A 25,903-nucleotide genomic window follows, 5' to 3' on the forward strand; every position below is an offset into this window, starting at 1 on the left:
ACATTGATTATGGCCAAGCATGCGTCCTTAAAATAGCATAATGAATAACATGCGCAACACGCCACTGACTTTAGACTAGGTTTTTTGGTCAGTGGCAGAATTGTTTTCTAAACCTGCAAAATAGCATCAGGGAACGTTTGCGCCGGAACACGCCTCCTCTTTGCGCTGAACCGCCCCAGGGAGCGCAAGTGTATTTCCTAGTTTAGGCTACCGACGTGCGTCTGTGGAGGGAAAAGTCTGCTGTGCGCGGGTGCAAAATAGGAATGATACATGCGTCGGTGTACAAAGTCAATTGCGCTGGGTGCAAGATAGGGCCCATAGGATTCACCTTGGTGAAAAAGCAATTAAATATGCGTTTGTATAGTGTACTTCAAATCTTAATATTCTAGCAAATTCTTGCTAATAATATAATATGAAATTAAAGTGTACTTAAAGAGAGTACACTTTCTTGACTATGATTCTTAACCCTAGAATGCATAAAGGGGGTCAAATTGGGTTGACAGCATGCTGTGATTTTTGAAATATTTTTTCATTGAAAATATTTATTTATTTGATATTCCATGAATTCTTCAGAAAAAAACTTGTTTCTGACCCTCATCAATGTAATTTTCATTTTTCTTGGTCATAGGATGAAAAAAAAATGTATCACTGCCACAGGAATGCATAAAGGGGGTCAAATTTGACCCGTATTCATTTCCTATGGAATTCTGGCTCAACAGTATTTTTGGATACCTTTTTGTCAATAATAATATTTGTTTTCTTAAAACTTTATGGATTACCTGTGAATTATTTTTGTTGCTTTTATTACACATTTTTATTTATTTGCTGTTAACATGCAATTGAGTGTCAAAAAAAACATCACATTCAGTTTGTGCTTAAGTATATTATTTTAAAGTATATTATTTTCATAATAAGTACTGCTAAAGTGTACTGCTTTTTCACACAGAAATATAAATATCCATAAATCTAAATCTTACTGTACACTCTGACCTAAAGTTATTTCCCACTATGCCTTTCCCACTATTCTCACTATGTCTATGTCTTCAATCATATGTTGCAACATTTTTAAAATGTCAGACATCTGGAGGTGGGGAGATGTATGTCAAGTGACAATGATTTATTGTATCTGAATTATGTATGGTTGCATACTGTATTATACAGTATACCACATAGTGAAGTGCAAATTGCATAACATTACATTGCGTGTTATCAAGTAAAAACACAGCAACTGATTTTAGAAAGTTTATTTGAACTATTTTACACAAAATGTGAAATTTTACACATACTGTAAATGCAACATACAAAACATTGTAACTCATCCAGGAGTAATCATAAGTAACCACTTATATTGAGTGACTACAATCTTAAATATCTGGGGGTGATAAATCTGAGCTTTATAATAGTAATATTGTACCACAAAATATTTACAATGAGAATTTAATATTTTACAAAATGAATAACTAAAATAATGAAATTTACATAACATTTAACATCCCACCCCTCCAAAATTTGATTGGCACAGAGTTAAATGATATTTGGCTGTTAAATGATTTCACAACACATTTCGCAAATCTTGAATGTAAGAATAAACATTATGGCACAAAGCTGTGTAAAACAGGTTACACTTTATAATTGTTCAGTATCCTTAACTGTACCCCTATTTACAGTGGTAAAGGTTTGGGGACTGATAATGAACTACATAGAAAATGAGACATGCAAGTCCTTAAACTTTTTAGTTGAGGGTAAAAATATATTCCCAAATAACGTTGACTCACTTTAACACCTCATCTCGATCATTATACCAATAAAGAAAACAATGTGCTCCTATAAATGGTGTATTTCCTTATTCACCAGGCCCAATTACGAAAACGCCCACCGCGTCAGATTTTGGACCTTCATTGGCCAACAAAGTGAACATTGTAGGTCAGCTGATGGCCATTGTCCCATGCATACAGCACCTTTTCTTTGGGATTGTAGTCCACTTGGGTCACAAAGGCGTACTCATTTGTGAACGGCAAACGTGGAGCGGCCTCCGTGTTCGTGTGCGTATCGTAGGCGTACAAAATCTCGCCCTCTTTCTGGTTGTAGACGTCAATGGCGTACAGCACGCCACACACGATGAAGCAGTTTCCGTACGAGTTGCGCTTCAGCCCAGTCCTCCATGTCGTCTCCTTCTTCATGGAGAGGTCGCTTGGGTCCAGCTTGCTGATGACGATGACTTCGTGTTGCGAGTAGTCGTAATCCAGCGCTGGGTAGATCACCCAGAGGCCACTCTCGTCTACGGCGAAATCGATGTCTGAATGGCCTCGCCATTTCCAGGGAGTGGTGTCCTCATAGACCGCATCATGAAGCTGAGTCCAAGCTGCCACGTAGCGCATGCGCAAGTCATATTTGATGATGTTTTTGGTGAAGGCTCTGTTATAATAGAAGGCACCATTGTAGACCACATGACCAGTTCCTATCCAATTGTAGGGAAGCTTGTAAAGGTTACTCCAGCGACCTATTGATTATGATACAATTTGTTATTAGTTACACAATAAAGGCCATCATGAATATTCTCATACCTATTCTCAACTGCATTTAACTCAAACCATAATGGGGGAATTTACTGCCTGCAGTGTTTTAACACCCAATTCTCAAGAAATTATACAAATCAGTACTAAAGTTTTCGCTGAATGCCATTTTTCACAGTGCGATTCTCCATGTAGCAGGACAGATTTTGAGGACTCCCAACACTGCAATACTGACACCTGAATTGGCTCTCAAAAATGCCATGGTCTTGCTATATGTCTAGTTTTAGCTCTTCTCCATGATTAATCATTTCATTCAATTACTGCTGCCACGATAAAAAAAAAAAAAAAAAAAAAAAAAACATGATTTAAGAAAATGTATGAATAAAACATAATAAAATAAAATGTAAAACTTTTGTGAATTAGGGATAATCTATAATTTACATAAAAAAGAGACATTTCACCAATTCAAATAGTTATGGTACAGTGCTATTTTATTGCACATAATTAGCAAACAAGAATTACTGCTGTAAACTGCCATGGAAAAGGTGCACAGTTGTTTAATGAATTTACCCCTCTTTGTTTTTGACTGTTTTTACCTTGTTTGAAGTTCTCCAGGTTGCGGAACTCCACCAGGTTATTGCCGTAGTAGTAGTTTGTAACATAGATCTTGTTGTCTTTGGCCACTGGGTCTTTCATCCAGGCTCCTTCATTCCGTCCATAACTGTGATGCTTCTCTGGAATCTCCACTGAAGCAAGGGTGCCCTCGCAGTCTAGAGATTTACCTATTCAAATAATAATACATAAAATTCCATTTTACACATATCCCATGAAAATCTAGAGAATGTGTGTGTATATATGTGTATATATATGTTTATGTTACATTCCCGACGTGTTTGCGAAAGGCATTCAGTGGAAGGACAGTGATGTGTCAGAGCTGACAAGTATTACATGTGACAGCTCTATATACAAGCAAAACATAAATGTTTAAAAACTCTCTTTTTTTTGTATCCTCGTCTTTGTTTTTTTATATTGCCTGTGCTTAAATTAGCTGGTTTCCGCGGCAGATCACACAATAAATAAACGTAATCGCTTGCTTTAATGTCCTCCGTGTTTACTTCCGTATAACAGTGTGGCGTCTTTTTATCGTTCTTTTGCGCATGTGCAAAATATGAAAAGACAATGTAGTAAAGCTGAGCGCATGTGGCGGAAGACAAAACTTGTAGTCCATTATAACATCTATACAGCCTTCATGCTTTCAATGTGGAACTAGGCAAAGCTAGACAGACTTTCTTCTCAAATATTATAAACAGAAACATAAATAACACACGCACTCTTTTTGCTACTGGAGTCTAACAAACCCCCCAAGCCAGATTCCCAGTGAAATGCTCTCAGACAGCAAATGCAATGAGTTTGCTTCCTTCTTCTCTGAGAAAATCTAAAATATCAGAAAGGCGATCCCCATATCCTTGTGTGGTACTGAGGTAAGACAGATCAGAACACATCCTCAGAAAGTTACTATGCCTGATTTCGAAGAAATGAATGCTAAAATTTTGGAAGAAACAGTACAGCACCTTAAAACATCAACCTGCGCCCTTGACACACTCCCCACCTCCTTTTTCAAAAGTGTGTTAAACTGCTTAGAAGCAGTTCTCCTAGAAGTGATAAACTCCTCACTTCTCTCTGGGACTTTTCCAAAGTCCCTTAAAAACTGCAGTTGTCAAGCCCCTCCTGAAAAAGAGCAATCTGGATAAGACCATATTAAGCAACTATAGACCGATCTCAAATCTCCCTTTCAGAGGCAAGATCATTGAAGAAGTTGTCTTCAATCAGCTGAACAACTTCCTAATCTCAAATGGATACTTTGACAATTTTCAATCTGGTTTCCGACCACATCACAGCACAGAGACAGCGCTCATAAAGATAATAAACGATATTCGCTTAAATAGTGATTCAGGCAAAACATCAATTCTGGTACTACTCGACCTCAGTGCTGCATTTGACACTTTCGATCATAACATACTTCTTGACAGGCTGGAAAACTGGGTCTGGCTTTCTGGGATAGTCCTAAAATGGTTCAGGTCATACTTAAGAGGGAGAGGTTATTATGTGAGTATAGGAGACCATAAGTCTGAGTGGACATCCATGACATGCGGAGTCCCTCAAGGCTCAATTCTTGCGCCACTCCTGTTCAACCAGTACATACTCCCACTGAGCCAAATAATGAGAAAGAACCAAATTGCTTACCACAGCTATGCAGATGACTCACAGATTCACTTAGCCCTATCTCCTAATGATTACAGCCCCATTGACTCCCTGTGCCAATGCATTGATGAAGTCAACAGTTGGATGTGGCAAAACTTTCTTCAGTTAGGCGAAATAAATTGTACCTGCTTTGTGCAAATGCGTCTTTCCTCCACTGCCCATTGGTTTCTCTGGAGCTGGTGTTGACAAGGTTGAATTCATGATTGGCACTTCCCTGGTGGTTGCTAGTGTGGTGCTTGTTGTTGTCACAGCAACAAGCGTAGTGGTGGTTGTTATTGGCGGTACAGTCGACGTTATTTCAGAGGCTTCCAAGACTAGCTCGGAGCCCCTTTTGTCCTCGGTTTGGTGGCCAGTGTGAGTTTTGGCTGGGTTTTCTGAAAAGAGCAGTAAGAGAAAGACAGGGAGGGTTTGAAAGGAACATTACAACTCTTGGCCTAAAGTTTTACCCCAAGCATTTCAGATTCCTCACATCAAAAGAATTATTAATGAGATGTTGCACTCGAAGAAACTTCCTGCATTGTAACCCAGTCTCTGCCTGCAATGCTTGGATTCGACATTCCTACACTGAATCCATTTCATCTCATGCCATGTACAACAGATCTCCGTAAGACAATGTCAGTGGAGAGACCCTAATCTGAGCTTTCTCTTCCTGCACTGTGGGACCGTCTGGAACATTAAACATATGGACATGAGCGCAGGAGAGAGTACATCAGATATTAATACACACACCATCACTGCCATCTGTCATTCAAGGACACAGGACCATTACTGTAATAGTTTAGGACACCTCAACAAACTTTTGATTATTTTCACTTCCCTTCATGTCATGTTTTTTTAGACAGCAATGTAAATGATTTCATCCCAGAGGAAAGTTATTGGTGATAATGCTGATGAAATAAAGAAATACAGACCAGCCTTTCACTAAAATAACTCAAGAGATGCATTTAAAGAGATAGATTTTGACCCAAAAATGAAAATTCTGTCATCATTTACTCGCCCTCAAGTTGTTCCAAACCTGTATGAGTTTCTTTCTTCTGCTGAACACATAAGAAGATATTTTGAAGAATGTCCGTAACCAAACAGTTGATGAACCCCATTGACTTCCATAGTATTACTAATCGGGTCCATCAACTGTTTGGTTAATCATGTTCTTCAGAATATCTTCTTTTGTGTTCAGCAGAAGAAAGAAACTCATACAGGTTTGGAACAACTTGAGGGTGAGTAAATTATGATAGACTTTTCATTTTTGGGTGAACTAAACCTTTAAAACAAAAGCAAAACGAATAAAACGACTATACTGTAGATTTCATGTCCAGATTCATGAAAAGGAAACCCATTTTCCTAACCATGGGCTATTCTGGTGTTCACAATTACTACAGTGTTTTAACAAGGAATAAGATATAAGTGGAAAGGGATTTTGGAGGATTTTTATAGAGAATATGTCAGAGATCCAGTCTTACTAGAGGTTTGTGGAATATAAACAATAAAATGTTTCTCTCAACTTTCTGCTTGTAATGTTTTATTTGCAGGTTCACTGTAGCATTCTCAAAGCCGTGGGTCACAAAAGGGTACAGCTGCAAACAACTATCCTAAAACTCAGCTAAGCAGTATATAAATATGAAAAAAGAAATAAAAAATAGGTGGTTGCTTACTGGTCCAATCAAAACATCTCATCCTCAAGTCTCTACGATGTGTTTTACCCATTTTATCACCCACAGTTAAGCCAGTTGCACTCGACTCTGGTAGAACTATACTGAAGTGGCTTTCAGAACACATTAATTGAACACAGATGTGATGTGCATGGTGTCCATACCTCTCTCTCCTCTCCCTGCTGAATGTGATTCAGAGTTCTCTGTCCTGGACGCTTTGTAGTATGTGATCCCCCTGATGACTCCCGTCTGGTGGACTAAGGTCTTGGTTTTGGAGGTGGGGTCTGGCTTTGCAAGTTTTGATGCTTTGGCAGGAGCCTCTTTCTTGGGCTTGACAGGTTTCTCTTTAGGCTGTTTGGGTGGAGGTTTGACAGCTGGGGGTTTCTTGTTGGGTGGTTTTAAGACCTCCTTGGACTTTTTACTTTCTGTGCCCTGGAATCATAAAGTTTTGAATTACAAGGCTGATCTTGTGCAATTGTGCATGTGTGCTATTGTGTTGGAGAAACCGTGGGCAATATTTTAACGACCTAAGCGCATGGTCTAAAGCGCACAACGGAAGTGCACTTAGGGCGTGTCCGAATCCACTTTTGCTAGTTTAACGACGGGAAAACACCGGGCGCATGGTTTAAAAGGGTTGTCCCTATTCTCTTAATGAGTAATGGGTGTGTTTTAAGTGTAACGTACAATAAACCAATCAGAGTCTCCCATTGCCTTTAAAAGCCAGTTGTGCTCGCACCATGGCGGATTCGCTATTTATATGACGGAATTTGCAAGTGGAAAAACTGAACGCTTCTCTAGCGAGGAAACGGAACTGCTGATGTGCGGGGTTAAAGCGCACAAGCAGACATCTACGGGACAAAGTGTACGTGCATTCTGGACCCGCCTATAGGCGCATATTACCAACGCGCTAACATACAAATATTGCGCCATTGACTTCAGGTTTCAGTTGGTAAATGCCGCAATCTATTTCAGTTGCCTCAAAATAGCAACGCGCCAACTGAAAATGATAACTGCGTCAGGCTGAAACTAGCAAAAAAGCACTTGCGTCAGGCCTGGCGCCACATTGTATGATAGGGCCATGTGTGTTACCTGTGCTTTACTGTCAGAGGCTGCATCTTTCTGCAACAGCTGCAGTCCCAGGCTGGAGATCTCTTTCTTGATGCTCACCATGATGTCAGAGTAGTTCTCGTAGCGCTTTAGCTGATTAGACAGATTCACTACACTGTCTCTCACAAAGTCATTTTCCCTGGTAAGGTTTGTCTTTATGGTCTATGAAGAGATCATCAAAACAGTGTCATACTTCTGGCAATTTCCTTGAAGCTTGAATCTTTCATATACAATCTGATGGTTACCTCTTCTAATGTGTTCATCTGAGACACAACCTTGTTCATGTAGGCATGGACCTTCATTAGATCCATACTGTACAATGTTCCTTCCAGCAGATCCACCATGGAATGGAGCTAAACACAAACAGGATAATAAAGAATGTTTAAGCCAATATAATATTTAATATGAAACCATATCGGCATGGCTCTTGGACACTGCTCTTTTGAGCACTGTGGACAGCATCTGCATCATGCTGCTGATTACCACAGAAAACCATTTTGACTTTCATTTAGGAAAAAAAACCTAATTCTGTCCATGTGTTTTATTTTTGTTTGTTTTTTTTTACCAGTTGAGGGGTCAATATTATTTTCTGTTGTAACCAACAGCATCTGTGCCATGCTTTCCATTAACAACATTTTTTTGACTCCCAGTAGAGAGGTTATTTTGCGTTTGAATATGGTACAAATTCAGGCCTAAATATCTAAAAAATGTCAAATTAAGGCCTGAACAGCTTTATAAAAGGCCTAAACATCTTTAAATAAAATGGCAGATAAATGTCTGAATATCTTTTAAAAATGTCAAATTAAGGTCTGAACATCTTTAAAACGCCAAATTGAGGCATGAACATCTTTTAGAAATACCAAATTAAGGTCTGAACATCTTCAAAAATACCAAATTAAGGTCTGAACATCTTGAAAACGCCAAATTGAGGCATGAATATTTTAAAAACAAAATCAAAGTAAGGCTTAAACATCTTCAAAAATGTCACAGTAAGGCCAGAGCATCTAAAAAAAAAAGACAAATTATGGCCTCAAAATCTTAAAAATGTCAAAGGCATGGAAATAAAAATGGTACATGAAAAGAAGTTAACCTTCATAAAAAGTTGCTGACCGACCTCAAGAAGTCAAACTAAATATGTGAGCTTCTTTTATTTAAATGTATTTTATTTTGCCTTTTTTTTGCTATGCTGTTACTAAAATGTGTCTAAATAAATAGTGTTTTAAACATTACTTTTTGGTTCATCACTGAGTGAATATAAATGTAACAGATTTGTTGAGGTGGTACGATCCAAATCCCCATTTCAGTTCTTTTAAAAATGTCCTTCAGTTTGGTGGCTATAGTGCAACTAAAAATGCCATGTAACTGGAACATTCTTTTAAACAAAATTTTTTGTTTAGATTAGAATGAAAAATCAAGTCACATAGCAAAAATTATTATTATTTTTTTTTACCTTGAGTAGTTCAGGAGCTTGTTTCCTGAGTTTTTCTGTTCTCCATTCATTCTCACAAGGGTTGAGTGAGGATGGCGGAGCCGTGCAAGAACATTTACAGTCAGAGCCTGAGCTCACCGTCTCCACAGTGTAAAAATCATCCACTCGCAAGCTTCCGTCTTTGAGCCTCGTGCACGCCTCAATACTCAGCGGCCGCATCACACACTTACAGCGGCAGTCTGAACCCTCAGATATCATCCGGACCGGCTCCGGCTCACCAAAAATCTGACAGAGATAGACGATGTGAGAAAGTCAAACGTCAAAGAAAAAATATAAAACACATTTACAATAGAACTTTTATACACTTCAAAAGTTTAGGGTTGTTAATGTTTTTGAAAGAAATTTTAATATATTTTCACATTTAATTTATTTCTGTGATGACAAATCTTAATTTCCAGCATCATTACTCCAGTCTTCAGTGTCACATGATCCTTCAGAAATAATTCTATATGATGATTTGCTGCTTAAGAAACATTTCCTATTATTATAAATTCAAGTTGTGCTGCTTAATAAAAAAAAAAAAAGGATTCTTGATAAATAAAGTTCAAAAGGAAAACATTTATTTGAAATAGAAATCTTTTGTAGCATTATAAACATTTTATCTGTCACATTATCTTGTTTTTGAATGACTGTCATATTCATACAATATGGTGTAAACATGTTTTTTGGAATTATGTGTAAAAAATATGGAATAATTCTTATCATATCCAGCCTAAACATGAAGATCAACATACATCCTTCAAGAGTTAGCAGAATGACATGTGATGCAATTGCGAACAAAACAAGTTTAACACTTTCACGCCCCTCTTCAATCATCAGATTCAAGTCTTTCTGCACTTTAATTCACCGTAACAGACTTTGTCTGTCGGCTTGAACCCTGACGCTCTGGAAGTGATCAGCCGTTACACTCTGGCCTGTGAGGAACCCACTGCAGTGAAACTTTACCAGGCCCTATAACACTTGCCCACAATTTCAACTCCCTACCAGACCTTCATAAACACATACTTTTACTTGATGGATCTGTGCCATTTTACATAGCCTATACGTTTAAAGTCTTATCTGAAGTTCCAAGTTACACAAAACATAAAAATCGATCTACTTTTTATGAATCAAGACTACTAACTCTGGAGAAGATACAGAAAATGACTGATTTTCTCTCTCACGCACACATCTGTTGTGAGTTAGCGCTATAGCTTTTACCATGGCACTGGCTTTGAAGACGGCCTGGGGCTTGAGATTCCCATAAATTCAGCACAGTGATGGGACCTGAGTGGATTTGCACCTTCTCCCATAAACAACTTGTTTTTAAACCACATCCTGCAGCACCTCACAGTTTGACAGAACTTCTCTCATTTCTCAATAACAGCCTTGCATGACATCCAGTGAGATACATGTGAATATCATTTACAGAGTATGTATTAGTGCCATAAAGCAATAATTAGAATGATATGAAGCATCATGAAAGCCAGGTGTTGTTGAATATGGAGGTTGTCCATATATGGTGCTGTGCTCTCTGAGACGTCTACCACATGCACTTCAAAAAGATGAGGAGCTTTTTGCCTTTGTTATACCTGCCTGACGCCGACAGCACTAATAAATCCAGCCTCATGAACAGTAGCAGTAAAAGCGAAAGGAATATGTCAAGCCACAGGGGAAGAAACCACAGAACGAACAAAAGCGCAATGACGGCATACAATTAAGAAAGAAGTAAATGATGCGCAGATGTGCTGTTTTTTTTCTCAGGCTGCCAAAACAACCTGCTGCTGTTGAGTATGTACTGAAGAAAGGGTTGTAGGAATGATCTGAAAAGTTACAAAACCTTATTTCCTTGGCTCATGAATATGAATTAGGTGGCCAAACACTCTACTCTACTGATTGACAGAAGCTCTGCTTTGCTTTAAGGGACAGTCCACCCAAACATGAATTATTTACTCACCCTGTTTCAAAGCTCTGTGGAGGAACGCAAACGGTGATTTTCTGAAGAACATTTCAACTGTTTATGTGCATACAGTGGAAGTCAATGGGGTCCAAAATTGGATTGGAACAACATAAGGGTGAGAAAATGATGACAGAATTATCATTTTTGAGTGAACTTTCTCTTTAAGTTCCAAGTTCCCGGATGTTCCAAACCTGTATAGCTTTCTTTTTTCTTCGGAACACAAAAGGTGATTTTCTGAAGAATGCTTCAACTGTTTATGTGTATATAGTGGAAGTCAATGGGGTCCAAAATTGGTTTGGAACAACATATGGGTGAGTAAATGATGACAGAATTATCATTACTGAGTGAACTTTCTCTTTAAGTTCCAAGTTCCCGGATGTTCCAAACCTGTACAGCTTTCTTTTTTCTTCGGAACACAAACAGTGATTTTCTGAAGAATGTTTCGACTGTTTATGTGCATACAGTGGAAGTCAATGGGGTCCAAAATTGGATTGGAACAACATAAGGGTGAGAAAATGATGACAGAATTATCATTTTTGAGTGAACTTTCTCTTTAAGTTCCAAGTTACCGGTTGTTCCAAACCTGTATGGCTTTCTTTTTTCTTCGGAACACAAAAGGTGATTTTCTGAAGAATGTTTTAATTGTTTATGTGTATAAAGTGGAAGTCAATGGGGTCCAAAATTGGATTGGAACAACATATGGGTGAGTAAATGATGACAGAATTATCTCTTTAAGAACTATCTCTTTAAGATCACTATAGTCTCAATGACAGCTTTAGTACATCAGTGCATCAGAAACGTTCCTTTCTGGTTGGCATTAATATGTAAAGACAGTATGACCCTATATAAAAACCCTACTGTATTTGATTGACATCGGGCTCCACCTCCATCTTGGCCCTTTTGCTCTCTGACTGATTGCCCAAAGAGCTCAGGCCTGTCCTCTATCTGTACTGAGATTTAGAGGTCTCTATAAATGCCCAGCCATAGCACATATGGAACTGCTTACAGACAGTGAAAGATTTCAGCCTTTCCGAAATTCTTTATTATAAGATCCGCTCTGTCTTTGAGACATCCATTTGTCTGATCTCGCAACTGCCACGTAGTCGGGTATAATGGGTCCAAAGGCTCAGCGGGGTAAAAGGAACTCTTGGGTTTTTTTCTCTCTCAAAACAATAAATAGCAACAAAAGACACCACAGACCTAAACACCTGTTTGTTGTTATGTGCTGTAACATTGTCCTGATCCATGAGGTCATCATGTGCAATGTCTAAAGGTTTATTTTTTTTAGGTAATTTAAACATTTCATCTCATGAGAATCCTATAACATAAATTTTTGAGACAAAAGCTTGGAGAAAAAAAATGCCATAAAAAACACTGAAAGAAAGAAAACTTGAGAGGTTTTGAAAAGTGAGTATTTAAATACTACTTATGAATTAAAATGAAAATAAATTAATAAATAAATACATAAAAATGCTATATCAATAGCATATGAGGACAAATTTTGTGGCCATATCACTATCACCTCTATATCTACCAACCTAAACTGTATTACTAGGTTCTTTGGGGACTTTTACCCCAAGCTGCCTTTATTTTACAATTAAAATCAAACGTTTATTAAAGGGGTCATGACATAAGAAATAAAATTTGTCTTAATATTTTGACATATAAGAGGTCTTTATACCATTCAAATATATACTGCAAGTTTTATAGCTTAAAACCTCCTCCTCATTATAAACAAAGCATTTATTTAATCACGTCAAAAACGGTTCGCTTACATATAGTGTGACTTATGACATCACACGGGCAAACACATTTGCATATGACTTCCTCCAGAGCAAGACATACACTGGATGTGAGCGTCACGTTGCGTCAAAAGCGGAGAGAAACCCATTATAATCACTGACGCTGTCTACACCGGATACAGTATACAGACGCATGTTCAGTTTCTGACACTCCACGGCACGCGCAAGACAATTGTAAATGGAAGAGTAAAGGAACATTCGCTTTGACGCGCCCCTGTTTAAACAGCTCATTTGCTCATTTCTGTACAGAGTTCAGAAGGATATACCAACGTCATGAACAAGTGGATAGTTTACTTTTAATGGTGTCAGAGATCGCCTAGAAGGATAATATGTATATATTATATGTATATGTGGTGTATGTTTTAAGAATTTGACAACAGATTGTTTTGTAAACGCGGCACATTGTAAAGGAGAGTTTGTTTGCAAAGAAACTGTTGACAGATAAAGTAGCCAATTGTATTGGATCTGACAGCAGCTACATTGTAAACCACAACAAAACGATTTTGTAATGCTTTGCTGTAAATAAGGGGTTTATATGGATATTTTTTAGCCAAGACGTTGGCTAAAGACGTTAGCCAATCATAACAGTGGCCATTTACTAACAAGCCTTAAAGGAGTAGTTCACTTTAAAATGAAAATTACCCCATGATTTACTCACCCTCAAGCCATCCTAGGTGTATATGACTTTCTTCTTTCAGACGAATACAATCGGAGTTATATTAATAAACACCCTGATGCTTCCGAGCTTTATAATGGCAGTGGATTGCAACCATTGTAACCATCAGATTGAAGCTCAAAAAAGTGCATTCATCCATCATAAAAGAACTCCACACGACTCCAGGGGGTTTATAAAGGCCTTCTGAAGCAAAGCCATGAGTTTGTGTAAGAAAAATATTCATATTTAAAACTTTATTAAGTAAAATAACTAGCTTCCGGCCAATGGAACATACGGATTCGACTTTAGTCTAAAGCACAACTTATGTGAGTAATGCGACGTACTGCTGATATTTATGCTATGCCATGATGCACTACGCTACTTCTGAAGTAATAAGTTGCGCTTTAGGCGTAAGTAGACTGTATATGGCCGTTTGTCCATGCTAATATTCAATAAATTAAATTTATATCTTTTATATCATGAACTGGCTTTTTAATTTTTTTTATATTGTTGTCTGAGGTCAACTTATGATGTTCGCTTGGTTTTTATATTCAAAAACATCAAAATTAATAAGTAATAGGCTATTTTCTACCCTGGTTTTGAGCCTAGCTCCTGAAACGATCGGTTTTTATGGGCGTGCCGCATTGAAGACTTGGAAGTAAACGCCCACTGCTATGATTGGATAACAGTTTTGCATATTATAATGAGTTTCATATAATGCGCGAATCGGTGGGCGGGCAGTGTTGAAGTAGGCGTTGATCTTCTTCTGCGGAGGTGGTGTTTGATTCCCTTTGACGTCATAGATCCCCACTTTGAAAAACCTGTCGTTCGCTGTGCTTGGTGTAAATAAAAGCTTTTATTGGACTAACAAGGAAGTTTTCAGTTCTGAAACTTACAGGATATTCTTATAGTATGATGAGCTCTTAAATGTCAAAAGCTCAAGGAAAATTTGATTTCTCAGTTCATCACCCCTTTAAATAATCATTTACATCAGAACCAGAAAAAAAAAGTCTGCCAGATGGTTAAATGTAGTTATTACAATTTAAAGTAAATTATTCATATTATGGGCAGGGAATCCCAATACTATAGACTTAAAATGCATTTGTAGTTGCCAGTTAATTACCTGGACTGACAGATCAAAACTCTTATATTAACAAGGCTTAAAGTCCAAGTCCTTGTGGAGACTTTAATCATGTACCGGTAGTTCCATGACAACCACACAATAATGCACACGGGGTGCCACGCAGAAACTGAGCTGTCAGCTTGAAGTGGAAGGATTTAATAAAGCTTTGCTGTTCTTTTGTGTAAGCTCAGACTGATAGGGGATATTAAAAAGATTTAATCTGACAGTAATTTGCCCAACTTCTCAAAAATACATTTTATCCTCTGTTGAAATTACCAGAATGGCTAAACGAGTTAATTAGGTGAAAAGTCCAGCAACACTTGCAATCATACTCACACACGCACGCAGTGTCTATAAGGCCTAGTGGGCTTTGACAATAAGAGCCCTTGTTAACTGGAATGAAAGAATGTGTTATGGTCATTTTGGTGTGTGCATCAGGCATCAAGGCATACTCAGTTCTTTGTAGGCTCTATAGCTTCCCAAACACTCTCCAATACATACACATATGTATTATACACTGCCCCCACCCAAAAAAGTTGCTGTTTGGATTTAAATAGAGTCTATGATTGGATCATTACTGCAGTGATTGTTATGTTTCTAGCATGTTATATGTTTGACAAAAGTTCTTCTACCCATAATTGAAGGAGTGTGTAGCTTTTCATTTCTTAAATAACCATGTAGGAAGACACATCATGGCCATATTTCTGGATGACAATGTCAAGATTCATCAGGCTCAAATTGTGAAAGAATGGTTGGGAGGGAGCATGAATAATCATTTTCACACATGAATTGGGACCTCTGAATCCTATGGAAACTTATTTCCGCCACAGAATAAAACATTTTAAAAGATAATTGCGACTTTTTATCTCACAATTGCGAGTTTACATCTCAAAATTCTGACTTTATTTCTCAGAATTGCGAGATATAAAGTCAGAATTGCGTGATATAAATCGCAATTGCATGTTATAAAGTCAGAATTGCGAGATATAAACTCACAATCACGTTATAAAGTCAGAATTGCGAGATATAAACAAAATTGTGTGTTATAAACTCACAATTGCGAGAAATAAACAGACTTTTTTAAATTCTGACTTTTTTTCGCAATGGGGAGTTTATATCTCGCAATTCTTACAAAAAAAACACGCAATTTTCACATATTTTCTCAGAATTGTGAGATATAAACTTGCAATTGTGTTACTCTATGAAGTCCAATTCTAAGGAAAAAAATACTGACTTTTTTCATCAGAATTGCGAGTTTATATCTCACAATTCTGACTTTATAACACGCAATTGAGACTTTATATCATGCAATTCTGACTTTATTTCACGCAATTCTGAAATAAAAAGTTAGAATTGCAAGATGTAAACTCACAATTGTAAGAAAAATGTCAGAATTGTGAGATGAAAAGCAATTACCTTTTTTATTTTTTTATTCTGTGGAGGAAACAAGCTTCAATAGAGTCCAGGCTTAAATTCATTGAAAGTCTTTGGGATGTGCTGGAGGAGACTTTACAGAGTGCTTGACTCTTGCATTGTCGAAACATATAACATGCTAGAAACATAATAATTACTGCTCTAATAAGACTTTTTTTTTGTGCAAAATTCAGCATGGTTATACATTTAAGCTGTATTTCAATAGAAAATTTCACACACTTTTTTTTTTTTTTTTTTAAAGATATTTGTCATTATTTTACTTCCACATAAATGAACCACTAAATTAACTGTCCAGTAAGTGCACATTAAAACAGGGTCTTAACCACACAGATTTAGGTCTAATCAATTAAACAAACAGCATTCCAACAGTTCCAGGTCATGCAAACAAACACATTTGTTATCTAAACCTGCTACACTGACATTTGGTCTAACTGTACCAGTGTGCTTCAGTCTGAACAAACAGGGAATGGGCTGCTGTCCTGAGATAAGATAGTTGTTTTTCCAAAAATACTTGGCAGGAGCAGTTGTCAACATTGGCCGCTTTCCTGAAAAGGCCTCTTAACCTAATAACCCCATGCCTGGTGAAGTAGTTCAGGTTATGAGTCTGATCTCTGTTTCAATGAGGTGTTGTCAATGGCCGGCTCATCTTCTCCCTTTAATCTAGTGCTTTGAAACAACAATAAAGCAAGTTTATGGCTAGAATTCAAGATGATCCCACACTTAAAAAAACACGTGGAACTGTCTAGAGCATTCTGAAATTTCAAAGATACATTTCTTTGATGTGCACCAGGGTCACGCTTCATATCAAGTGTGCCTTCATTATTCTGCTAAACAAATAATAAGATAAAAAATATATATAATAATAAACATTAAGCATCATCCTTCAGTGTCTTCAGAAATTATTCTAATATGCTGATTTGCTGCTCAATATATATATATTTTAAATTATTATCAATGTTGAAAACAGTTGTGCTGCTTAATATTTTTGTGGAAACCATGATTTTTTTTCATGATTCCTTTATAGAATTTAATAGAAAGTTCAAAAGAATAGCATTTATTTGAAACATAAATCGTCTTTACTGTCACATTTGATCAATTCTTAATTTCTTTTTTTTAAACCTAAACTTTTGAACAGTTGTGTGTGTGTGTGTATATATATATCATATCATGAAAAAATATATAGTAATATAATTTATCTGTGGTTAAAAAGGTTATATTCTGGTGAATATTGTAGATAATTTGGTTTAAAAGACTGAAATAAAAAGAACTATTTATCTATTCTATCTAGACTATTCTATCATTGTTGGATGAATTGGTTGCTTCTGTCATGAAATTTAAATCTTTCTGTTCTATATGGCGTATCTTGACATCTTTCTGTCAATACGATGACCTGATGAATCAAGGACATGGCAAAAGAGTCAACATTAGCATACCAAGAGAATCTAATCCCGTGTTAGTTGAGAGTCTGGGTGGTGTTCCCGGGGTCACAAAAGACTGACAACGACTGATAATAAATCAATGTCGTAAAAAATAGCAAAACATATCAGTGCAGAAGTATTGTATTACTTGAATCAACTGCGGTTATCACAGCCTTGAAGACACTTGACAAAATAATGAATCTAGATCTGAAGACACAGACCTCTCCATCACTCCATTCCAACAGGACACACACAGACACACACATGCCATTAGGACAGACGTGTCAATTAGCCCCAAACTAGCTTAGTGAGCACTTGTTGATTTTGGGGACACACAGCTACATTCCAGATGAGTGTGTTTATGTGTCACAGCTCTCTCTGAACCTCAAACTCTTCATGCTCTCGGCACAGCCAAGAGATGCGAGACGTTCTGGCTGAGGAAGTCAAACAGATGGTTCACGCTGAACAGAATCAGACTGCATCTCAGATACGGTGATTTCATTCAATGCGATCTGATTATAACACAAGCTTTTTTTGCATATCAAACGATTTTCACGATTTTTTCATTCTTTTAAGGTTTTAGTACATGTAATCATTGCATGTTTGTGTCCCCTTGTGAAAAGAAGTACACTTTAGCATACTTTTAAAAAGATTACTTTTTATGGCAATAAAAGAATATACTTGTGCGAACGGAATGTAATGTTTTTCCGACACTTAATTGCATGTAAATTGCAATTAAATAAAAATTGATTATAGTTTACATTTATATTAAATGCAATTAGTTGAACTTAAGTGTTTTTGAGTAGTACTTCAATTTCATCAAAACACATCAAAATAAGTGTACTTCTTTAAAGCACAACAAATGCTATCTGCAAATCAAAAAAATTGAAATAAACCAATCAGAGAGTCATCTCACATTCCCTTTAAGAGCAGGCGTGCTTGTTCCATGGCGGTTTGCTATTACAACAGCGGATTTGCCAGGCGCACGCCAGGAGCGGTTCACAGCCGAGGAGACCGACGTTCTCGTCAGGGCCGTAAAACACAGAGAAGTAACATTGGGGATGGAGAAACCCACCCAAATAAGCTTCAGTTAAACAGGCGTATAATAATTTGGGTAAATGTGTAAGCTAGATTTATGCCTATTTTTTCACATCTTCATGGACACCACAATGATTTCCCTCGTGTGGAATATTTTTCCTTGTAATTATGTATGGTTTGCAAAAATGGGAACTGCTGCGTCTGTGTAGATGAGATAAGCAAAGTGTATGCGCGTTCTGCACACGTTACATTATGGCCAAGCATGTGCCCTTAAAATAGCATCTGAACGCGCCACTGACTTTAGACTAGGTTTTTCCTGGTCTGTGGCAGAATTGTTTTCTGAAACTGCAAAATAGCACCAGGGAACGTTTGCGCCGGAACACGCCTCCTCTTTTCGCTGAACCACCCTCCGGGAGTGCAAGTTCATTACCTAATTTACGTGCGTCCATCGAGGGAAAAGTCTGCTGTGCGTCGGGTGCAAAATAGGAATGATACATGACTCGGTGTACAAAGTCAATTGCACTGGGTGCAAGATAGGGCCAGGTGTTCTTAGACATGAGGCAAAGTTGTTTTGCTCTTCTTTGTGACAGCAACAGCATTGGCCCTGTCCCAAATGGAACCCTAAGATCTTTCTCTGAGCATCGAGTGCGAATAACGGTCACAAAGGGGTTTCACACCCTTCTGAAACCCAAAATGGCACAAGACCGCAAGTGCATATGAAGTTGCATATGAAAACCACCAATGGTTCAATAAAGTGTAACCAGCATAACCAGCTCTTTGGCCAAGTAATATATGATATATCTCCACCTAGTGTAACCCCTCCAGTCCTACTTGCCCCGCTCAGAGCGGGACTCAAACCGGCGTCTCCAGCATGGAAGGCAGGCGCGATAACAAGGACACTAAAGACCGTAGTCTCAAGCGTCAAATGCTACTGTGCCTCTTGAGATCAAATGAGTGATGTTACCCTGTATGGTATGAACATGAATTCAGGCACCAGAAAGGTTTTATACATTAATCATTGGGGCACTGATGACTCAGTTTTCAAAACGATTACGTAATTTGTGCATTAAGACATCAGTTATTTAGTATCAACAATGCTATAACACTTCCTATTTGATTTGTTATGATTTGATTTGTATGACTTTTGTTTATCATGCATCTGAGCATGATCACTAGTTTTTAAAGTGCATTGAGGAAATTTGAATGGAGCAATGTTTCAGCGAACTTCTGACTGGAGCCAACTGAGACACACCCATGGTTCATTATTCTAATGCTGTTTATGTAGTGTGTATGCTGTTTATGGTTTCCAGGCAACTTGCCGCATTAAAATAGAATGTGCATTGGTTCTGAACACGGCTTATCCAATCAGAATTTAGAGTCAGAACTATCTGTTCTATAGAGTGCAACAGTGCCCGCCCACTTTTTCAGCGGCGCTGGTTCCGGAAGTATTTTTTCCATTCATTACTCCCATAGCGTTAAAAAGTTTTTATTAAAGTATTATAAGCCATGAACCAATAAAATCAGCTGAGGTGAATCACAACATACAAACTTTGATTTGAAGCAAAAAAGTATTTGAAAACCGGACAAAAATACAAAGGTACAAGACTGTGTACTCAACGGCTTTAGGAAAGAAATACAATCCCATGAAGCATTGCGTTCAACAAAACTGAATTAAAAATGATGGAGAAATATTAAACTATTAATTAAAAAATATTGATTACATTATATATTTTGAGTTCATTGCAGAATATGCATTTAAATATATCCCAATATTTAAGTATTTTGAGAGCATAAAGAGACCGACTCAATTGCGTCATTCGCAGGTGCGTCATGGGAGTGGGCAGTGCTTAGTAACTTTCAGCGCATTTTGCTTGTGGCAGCTCTCTAAATGGTGGAATTTTCTGTAGAGCATCATGGGTAATGCAGTTTTTCACCATGAATTCTGCTGTTAAACACAATTATTTAAAAAAATAAGTTGAAATAATGCAGGCAGCTTCAACAGAAGCGAATATCATCGATTAACAACCTTGTAGGTCTGTCTTTAAAGGTTTATAAGATAACGTTAAAAAATTTCCCAATGGAGAAAATGAATGGAGTTTTTACTTCCAAACCCCATCTGTTCAAAGCGAACATCAAAAAACTACAATCGTTTGTTGATTTAACAGAGAGTGCAGAAAGCACTTGAAAATGAATGTTGAGAAACCCAAATGTTTTACGCAAATATGCTGCAAATAGCCCGGGTTCATGCTGGCAAATAAACATTAACCAAACATCATCTGCTGTGGCAGACCATGAGTTATAATAGTTCTGGATGGTCAGTAGCTGCCAACAGAAGGGCCACCAAAGGTCCAGATCTTGCTCACCACACAACCAATGTATTTCCTGTTCATTCACTAAACACACCGAGGTCAAAGATCAACTCTTATGTAAAGGTCTATATAAAAAAATATTGGCATTGTTGCAGCGTTCTGAGGCTCAGTGTCTGGTCTGGATAAAAATATGACAGCCCTTCAGCTATGATGGCCATCATTACCGTGACGGCTCGGTAAAAGATGTGACGCATTAAATGGGACACAGATGTTCCCGGTTACTCCTAGTTTAAATCTTGCGGTAGAAGTGTTACGACGGTTTCATAAACAGGAACTGCTTGAGTCTTTGATTGGCATTGTGTGAGGTATATGTCCCAAGAAACTACAACCGATAGACTTTTTCTTCTGTTTTAGCATCAACTCTATAATTCTTCATTCCTCCATCTTTGTCTCCTTTGCATCATTTCCAAGATCAGTATTCATTTTTGGCATAATGTGCTAATGATAGTATATTTTATGTTTAATGTTCAATAGCATGTATTTAAATAAAACAATTATTTGAAATCACTACCATGACAAATCTACTCTAGTGACTACAAACCTTGTTTTTATTATCAATGACATGATGCTTTTTTGTCTGTATTTACTAATTTATTTTAAATACATTAAAATGTATTTTAATATATCTATCTATCTATCTATCTATCTATCTATCTATCTATATATATATCTATATATCTATATATATATATATCTATATCTATCTATCTATCTATCTATCTATCTATCTATCTATATATATATATATATATATATATATACTCACCTAAAGGATTATTAGGAACACCTGTTAAATTTCTCATTAATGCAATTATCTAATCAACCAATCACATGGCAGTTGCTTCAATGCATTTAGGGGTGTGGTCCTGGTCAAGACAATCTCCTGAACTCCAAACTGAATGTCAGAATGGGAAAGAAAGGTGATTTAAGCAATTTTGAGCGTGGCATGGTTGTTGGTGCCAGACGGGCTGGTCTGAGTATTTCACAATCTGCTCAGTTACTGGGATTTTCACGCACAACCATTTCTAGGGTTTACAAAGAATGGTGTGAAAAGGGAAAAACATCCAGTATGCGGCAGTCCTGTGGGCGAAAATGCCTTGTTGATGCTAGAGGTCAGAGGAGAATGGGCCGACTGATTCAAGCTGATAGAAGAGCAACTTTGACTGAAATAACCACTCGTTACAACCGAGGTATGCAGCAAAGCATTTGTGAAGCCACAACACGCACAACCTTGAGGCGGATGGGCTACAACAGCAGAAGACCCCACCGGGTACCACTCATCTCCACTACAAATAGGAAAAAGAGGCTACAATTTACACGAGCTCACCAAAATTGGGCAGTTGAAGACTGGAAAAATGTTGCCTGGTCTGATGAGTCTCGATTTCTGTTGAGACATTCAGATGGTAGAGTCAGAATTTGGCGTAAACAGAATGAGAACATGGATCCATCATGCCTTGTTACCACTGTGCAGGCTGCTGGTGGTGGTGTAATGGTGTGGGGGATGTTTTCTTGGCACACTTTAGGCCCCTTAGTGCCAATTGGGCATCGTTTAAATGCCACGGCCTACCTGAGCATTGTTTCTGACCATGTCCATCCCTTTATGACCACCATGTACCCATCCTCTGATGGCTACTTCCAGCAGGATAATGCACCATGTCACAAAGCTCGAATCATTTCAAATTGGTTTCTTGAACATGACAATGAGTTCACTGTACTAAAATGTCACCAGATCTCATCCCAATAGAGCATCTTTGGGATGTGGTGGAACGGGAGCTTCCTGGATGTGCATCCCACAAATCTCCATCAACTGCAAGATGCTATCCTATCAATATGGGCCAACATTTCTAAAGAATGCTTTCAGCACCTTGTTGAATCAATGCCACGTACAATTAAGGCAGTTCTGAAGGCGAAAGGGGGTCAAACACAGTATTAGTATGGTGTTCCTAATAATCCTTATATATTTATATATATTGCTTTTTTACTCATAATAGAGATGTGTATTCTACAGTATTATTTTAGTATTAATTGCGATTATAGCATTTATTAACATTTAAATATCTTTTATTTTGAACAACTTTTTGATTGATTTTTTTATTTATTTCAGTTTTATTCATTTTAGGACTTCAACTTATTTATTTCAGTTAGTTTTTTTTTTAGTTTTTTTTTAGTTTTTCATTATATTTCATTTCAGGTTTATTTTAATTACTGCAAATTAATTTGAATAGCCTAGTTTTAGTTTAAGTTAACAATAACAACACTTAGACAGTTAGACACTTAGAATGAATTACACTTTTTGCTTGATTATTTTTTTTATTTTTTATTTTTTTTTACCAAATAAGTTATTCCATCGAACATGTTCTTGAAAATGCAAAAAAAGTTCATCAACCCTCTATACTAGGTGACAGATAAAAGTCTGAAGAACAAACAAATTCTCTTGTCTCTTCAGTTTGAGCTTTTTTTAACATGCAGATTTGTGGTTTTTACAAAATTTTCAGCTAATTATCCCACATAACAGGTTTTTGTTATCACAGCCCTGCTGCCAATGCTGTTTAACCTCCTCACCTTTTCACACATTTAACCAACGACAAAGACGTTTAAAAAAAAATTTGCAACAACACGATTAGTTAGGGTTACTGAGTTGGTGACTATCATTTACAATGAGTCAAGACCTCTCTCTCTCTCACACACACACATACACACACTCACACCCAGTCATAAGAGGGTAGGGCATGTTTCTGTGGGACCGACAGGGCTGTTCTTAAGTGCTACAGCTGTGTAAGCAGACATATATTGTTTTTAACCCCAGCAGAACTCGACTCCAATTACCATACTAGGCACCAAGCCCAAAACACACTCACACACCCTATCAGGGTCAGTTTTAAAACAAATGTCGTGGTTTTCAAAGGAAATGACGGCTGTGCTGTCTGTCCAAAAACGTTATTGAGGGACATCTGTCTCTGGTTGTAATTGCAGCCTCAGTTGCACTGTTAACACAGCTGAGGTTTGATAAACTGACTCATCTGAGTCTAAAACAGGGACAAACAGAGCAAAATAAATACATTAGGGAGCTTTGACAGGGACTTCGGCTACTTTACAACTCAGGGTGGTGTTTTGCAGGTGCACTGTGCATTAAAACTATCAAAGCAAGCTGCATTGTGGTCAGTTCTCACAGTTTTAGCCTTAAAGGCCTGGACTGGATTTAGAGTAAGGTCAGGGGTCTAAAATGCCAATTAAATCATATTGCCATGCCATCTCAAGGATTAAAGACTGGAATGTTCTGGCAGTGCCAGGAGTAATTTAGGCCAGGGCATATGTGCCAAAATATGTTGCCTGTATGCCGCTTTGGGAGGGGAGATTGCGTGAGAAAGCATATTTGTTAAGTGTTGTTTGAGTTATACTGAATGTTCTGTCTGTGAAACTGACTGTGAAAACCTCCCTTCTCCCATATGGGCTTTTCTGTCCAGTTGCACCACTTGCATAGTCTGATCTGGAACGCCGTGAACACGGACAAGTCGAGTGATGCAAATCCCAGTGACTTTGAACTAAACATCAGCATTCCTGGAAAGCCGCTTGGCCAATCAAATTCAAGGACTGGTGTCTGGAACTGACTAGTGTATCTTTGTCACCAGAACGATTATTTAATACATAGGCCCGGTTTCACAGAAAGAGCTTAGATTAAACCAGGATTAGGCCTTAGTTCAATTAGGGCATTTAAGAAAGCTTTTATAAACGTGCCTTAAAAAAATAAAAAAAATAAAAAAAAAACATTACTGGTGTTGCATCTTGAGAAAAAACAATGGCAACTGACATTTAAGATTTAAGATCAGTGAAAGTTTCATTGCTTTCATTTAAAAAAGATAAAATATGCATTTTAGTCTGGGACTAGATTTAAGCCTTGTCTATGAAACCGGGGCATAATATAATATAATATAATATAATATAATATAATATAATATAATATAATATAATATAGGCCTACCGTTCAACAGTTTAGGGTTGGTAAGATTTTTTCAAATGTTTTTCTCTTATGCTCACAAAGGCTGAATTTATTTGATCAAAAATACAGTAAAACAGACATTGTGAAATATTATTATATAGGCCTATATAAAACGTACTGACCTCAAACTTGTGAACGGTAGTGTATAATGACTTAATACAGATTTCATGTTCCTTCAGAATCCTTTATTAAGTCAGATTAACATTATGCATTTGACCTCGTGGAATTTCACGTTTCATTAACGCTGATTAGGACACGTTATTTCACAATCCCCAGATGACCTTCCATTTCAAAATCTCACGAATGCTACAAATACAGGCACTCCCATGATCCAGCACTATTGCAAAATCAAGAAAATACTGTCTGCTCTTCATAATTTGGCTGAAGGTTTGATGTCCAGTCTTCAACTCTGCCAAAAACACCATGCGCAACAAACGAATGGCATGCCAATATTAAAGACAAACGAATCTAGTAATCAGATGATAAATGCACTTGTCAAGTAATCGAAACGAGATCATACACTAATAATCATGTTTACTGCAAAAAAACGTGTTTAGCAAGCTGTGCGTAATCTGTGCGTAAAATGTATCTATTTGTTGTTCAAAATAAAACGAAATGAAACGCCTCTTACCTTATTCATAGCCCTTGCATCTCTGGCCAAAAGAAGCATATATGTTAAAATACTTGCGTAGATCAACATTTTTCATTAACTAACCCAAGTCCCTTTTTTAATGCACACCTTCCACCTGATGATATGATTTGGCGTCTCTGAAAGCACCTGTATCCTCAGCCTGGAATTATGAGCCTAGATCCGCTAGAACACAGGTTTACGGCTCCATGATTACAGGTCGGTGCCATGCAGAGTTGTGTATGTTGTGACGCGAAACTTCAGTATAAGCAGCAGTTCGAGCTCGAGCTTTGCTCCGCGCAGATCTGTGATAAACGCGCGCACACACCCACCACCACCATCATCATCATCATCATCATCCCCATCTCGGACACGCGGTCTGTGCCAGTGTAAGGAGGGGAACCACTGGCACCACTTCTGTGCCACAAGGACATTTGTGTTTTGAGCGTATTTGTAAATCTCCAAGGACATTTAAAAGTC

General features: G+C 37.6%; 1 protein-coding gene across 1 annotated transcript; it reads right to left on the bottom strand.

The window, feature by feature from the left end:
• Positions 1 to 1,229: 1,229 nt before the first annotated feature.
• On the bottom strand, positions 1,230 to 25,759 carry olfml2a (olfactomedin-like 2A). The gene is made up of 8 exons (XM_084087269.1): positions 25,427 to 25,759; positions 8,982 to 9,245; positions 7,777 to 7,884; positions 7,514 to 7,693; positions 6,589 to 6,856; positions 4,901 to 5,149; positions 3,110 to 3,295; positions 1,230 to 2,500 (listed from the first exon to the last, which is right to left on the bottom strand). Exons 1-8 carry the CDS (start codon positions 25,493 to 25,495, stop codon positions 1,896 to 1,898), a joined length of 1,929 nt encoding a protein of 642 aa, XP_083943395.1. The 5' UTR covers positions 25,496 to 25,759; the 3' UTR covers positions 1,230 to 1,895.
• Between the last annotated feature and the right edge of the window lie 144 nt (positions 25,760 to 25,903).

The sequence above is a fragment of the Abramis brama genome, assembly GCF_963993115.1.
Source record: "Abramis brama genome assembly, chromosome: 16".
NCBI lineage: Eukaryota > Metazoa > Chordata > Actinopteri > Cypriniformes > Leuciscidae > Abramis > Abramis brama.

Coding starts and splice junctions, on each gene's coding strand:
- olfml2a (XM_084087269.1), bottom strand. CDS start 25,495: ATGTTGATCTACGCAAGTATTTTAACATATATGCTTCTTTTGGCCAGA. Junction 7,885..8,981: donor AAGCTCCTGAACTACTCAAG/GTAAAAAAAAAT, acceptor GTTTGTGTTTAG/CTCCATTCCATGGTGGATCT. Junction 7,694..7,776: donor AGATGAACACATTAGAAGAG/GTAACCATCAGA, acceptor ATCTCTTCATAG/ACCATAAAGACAAACCTTAC.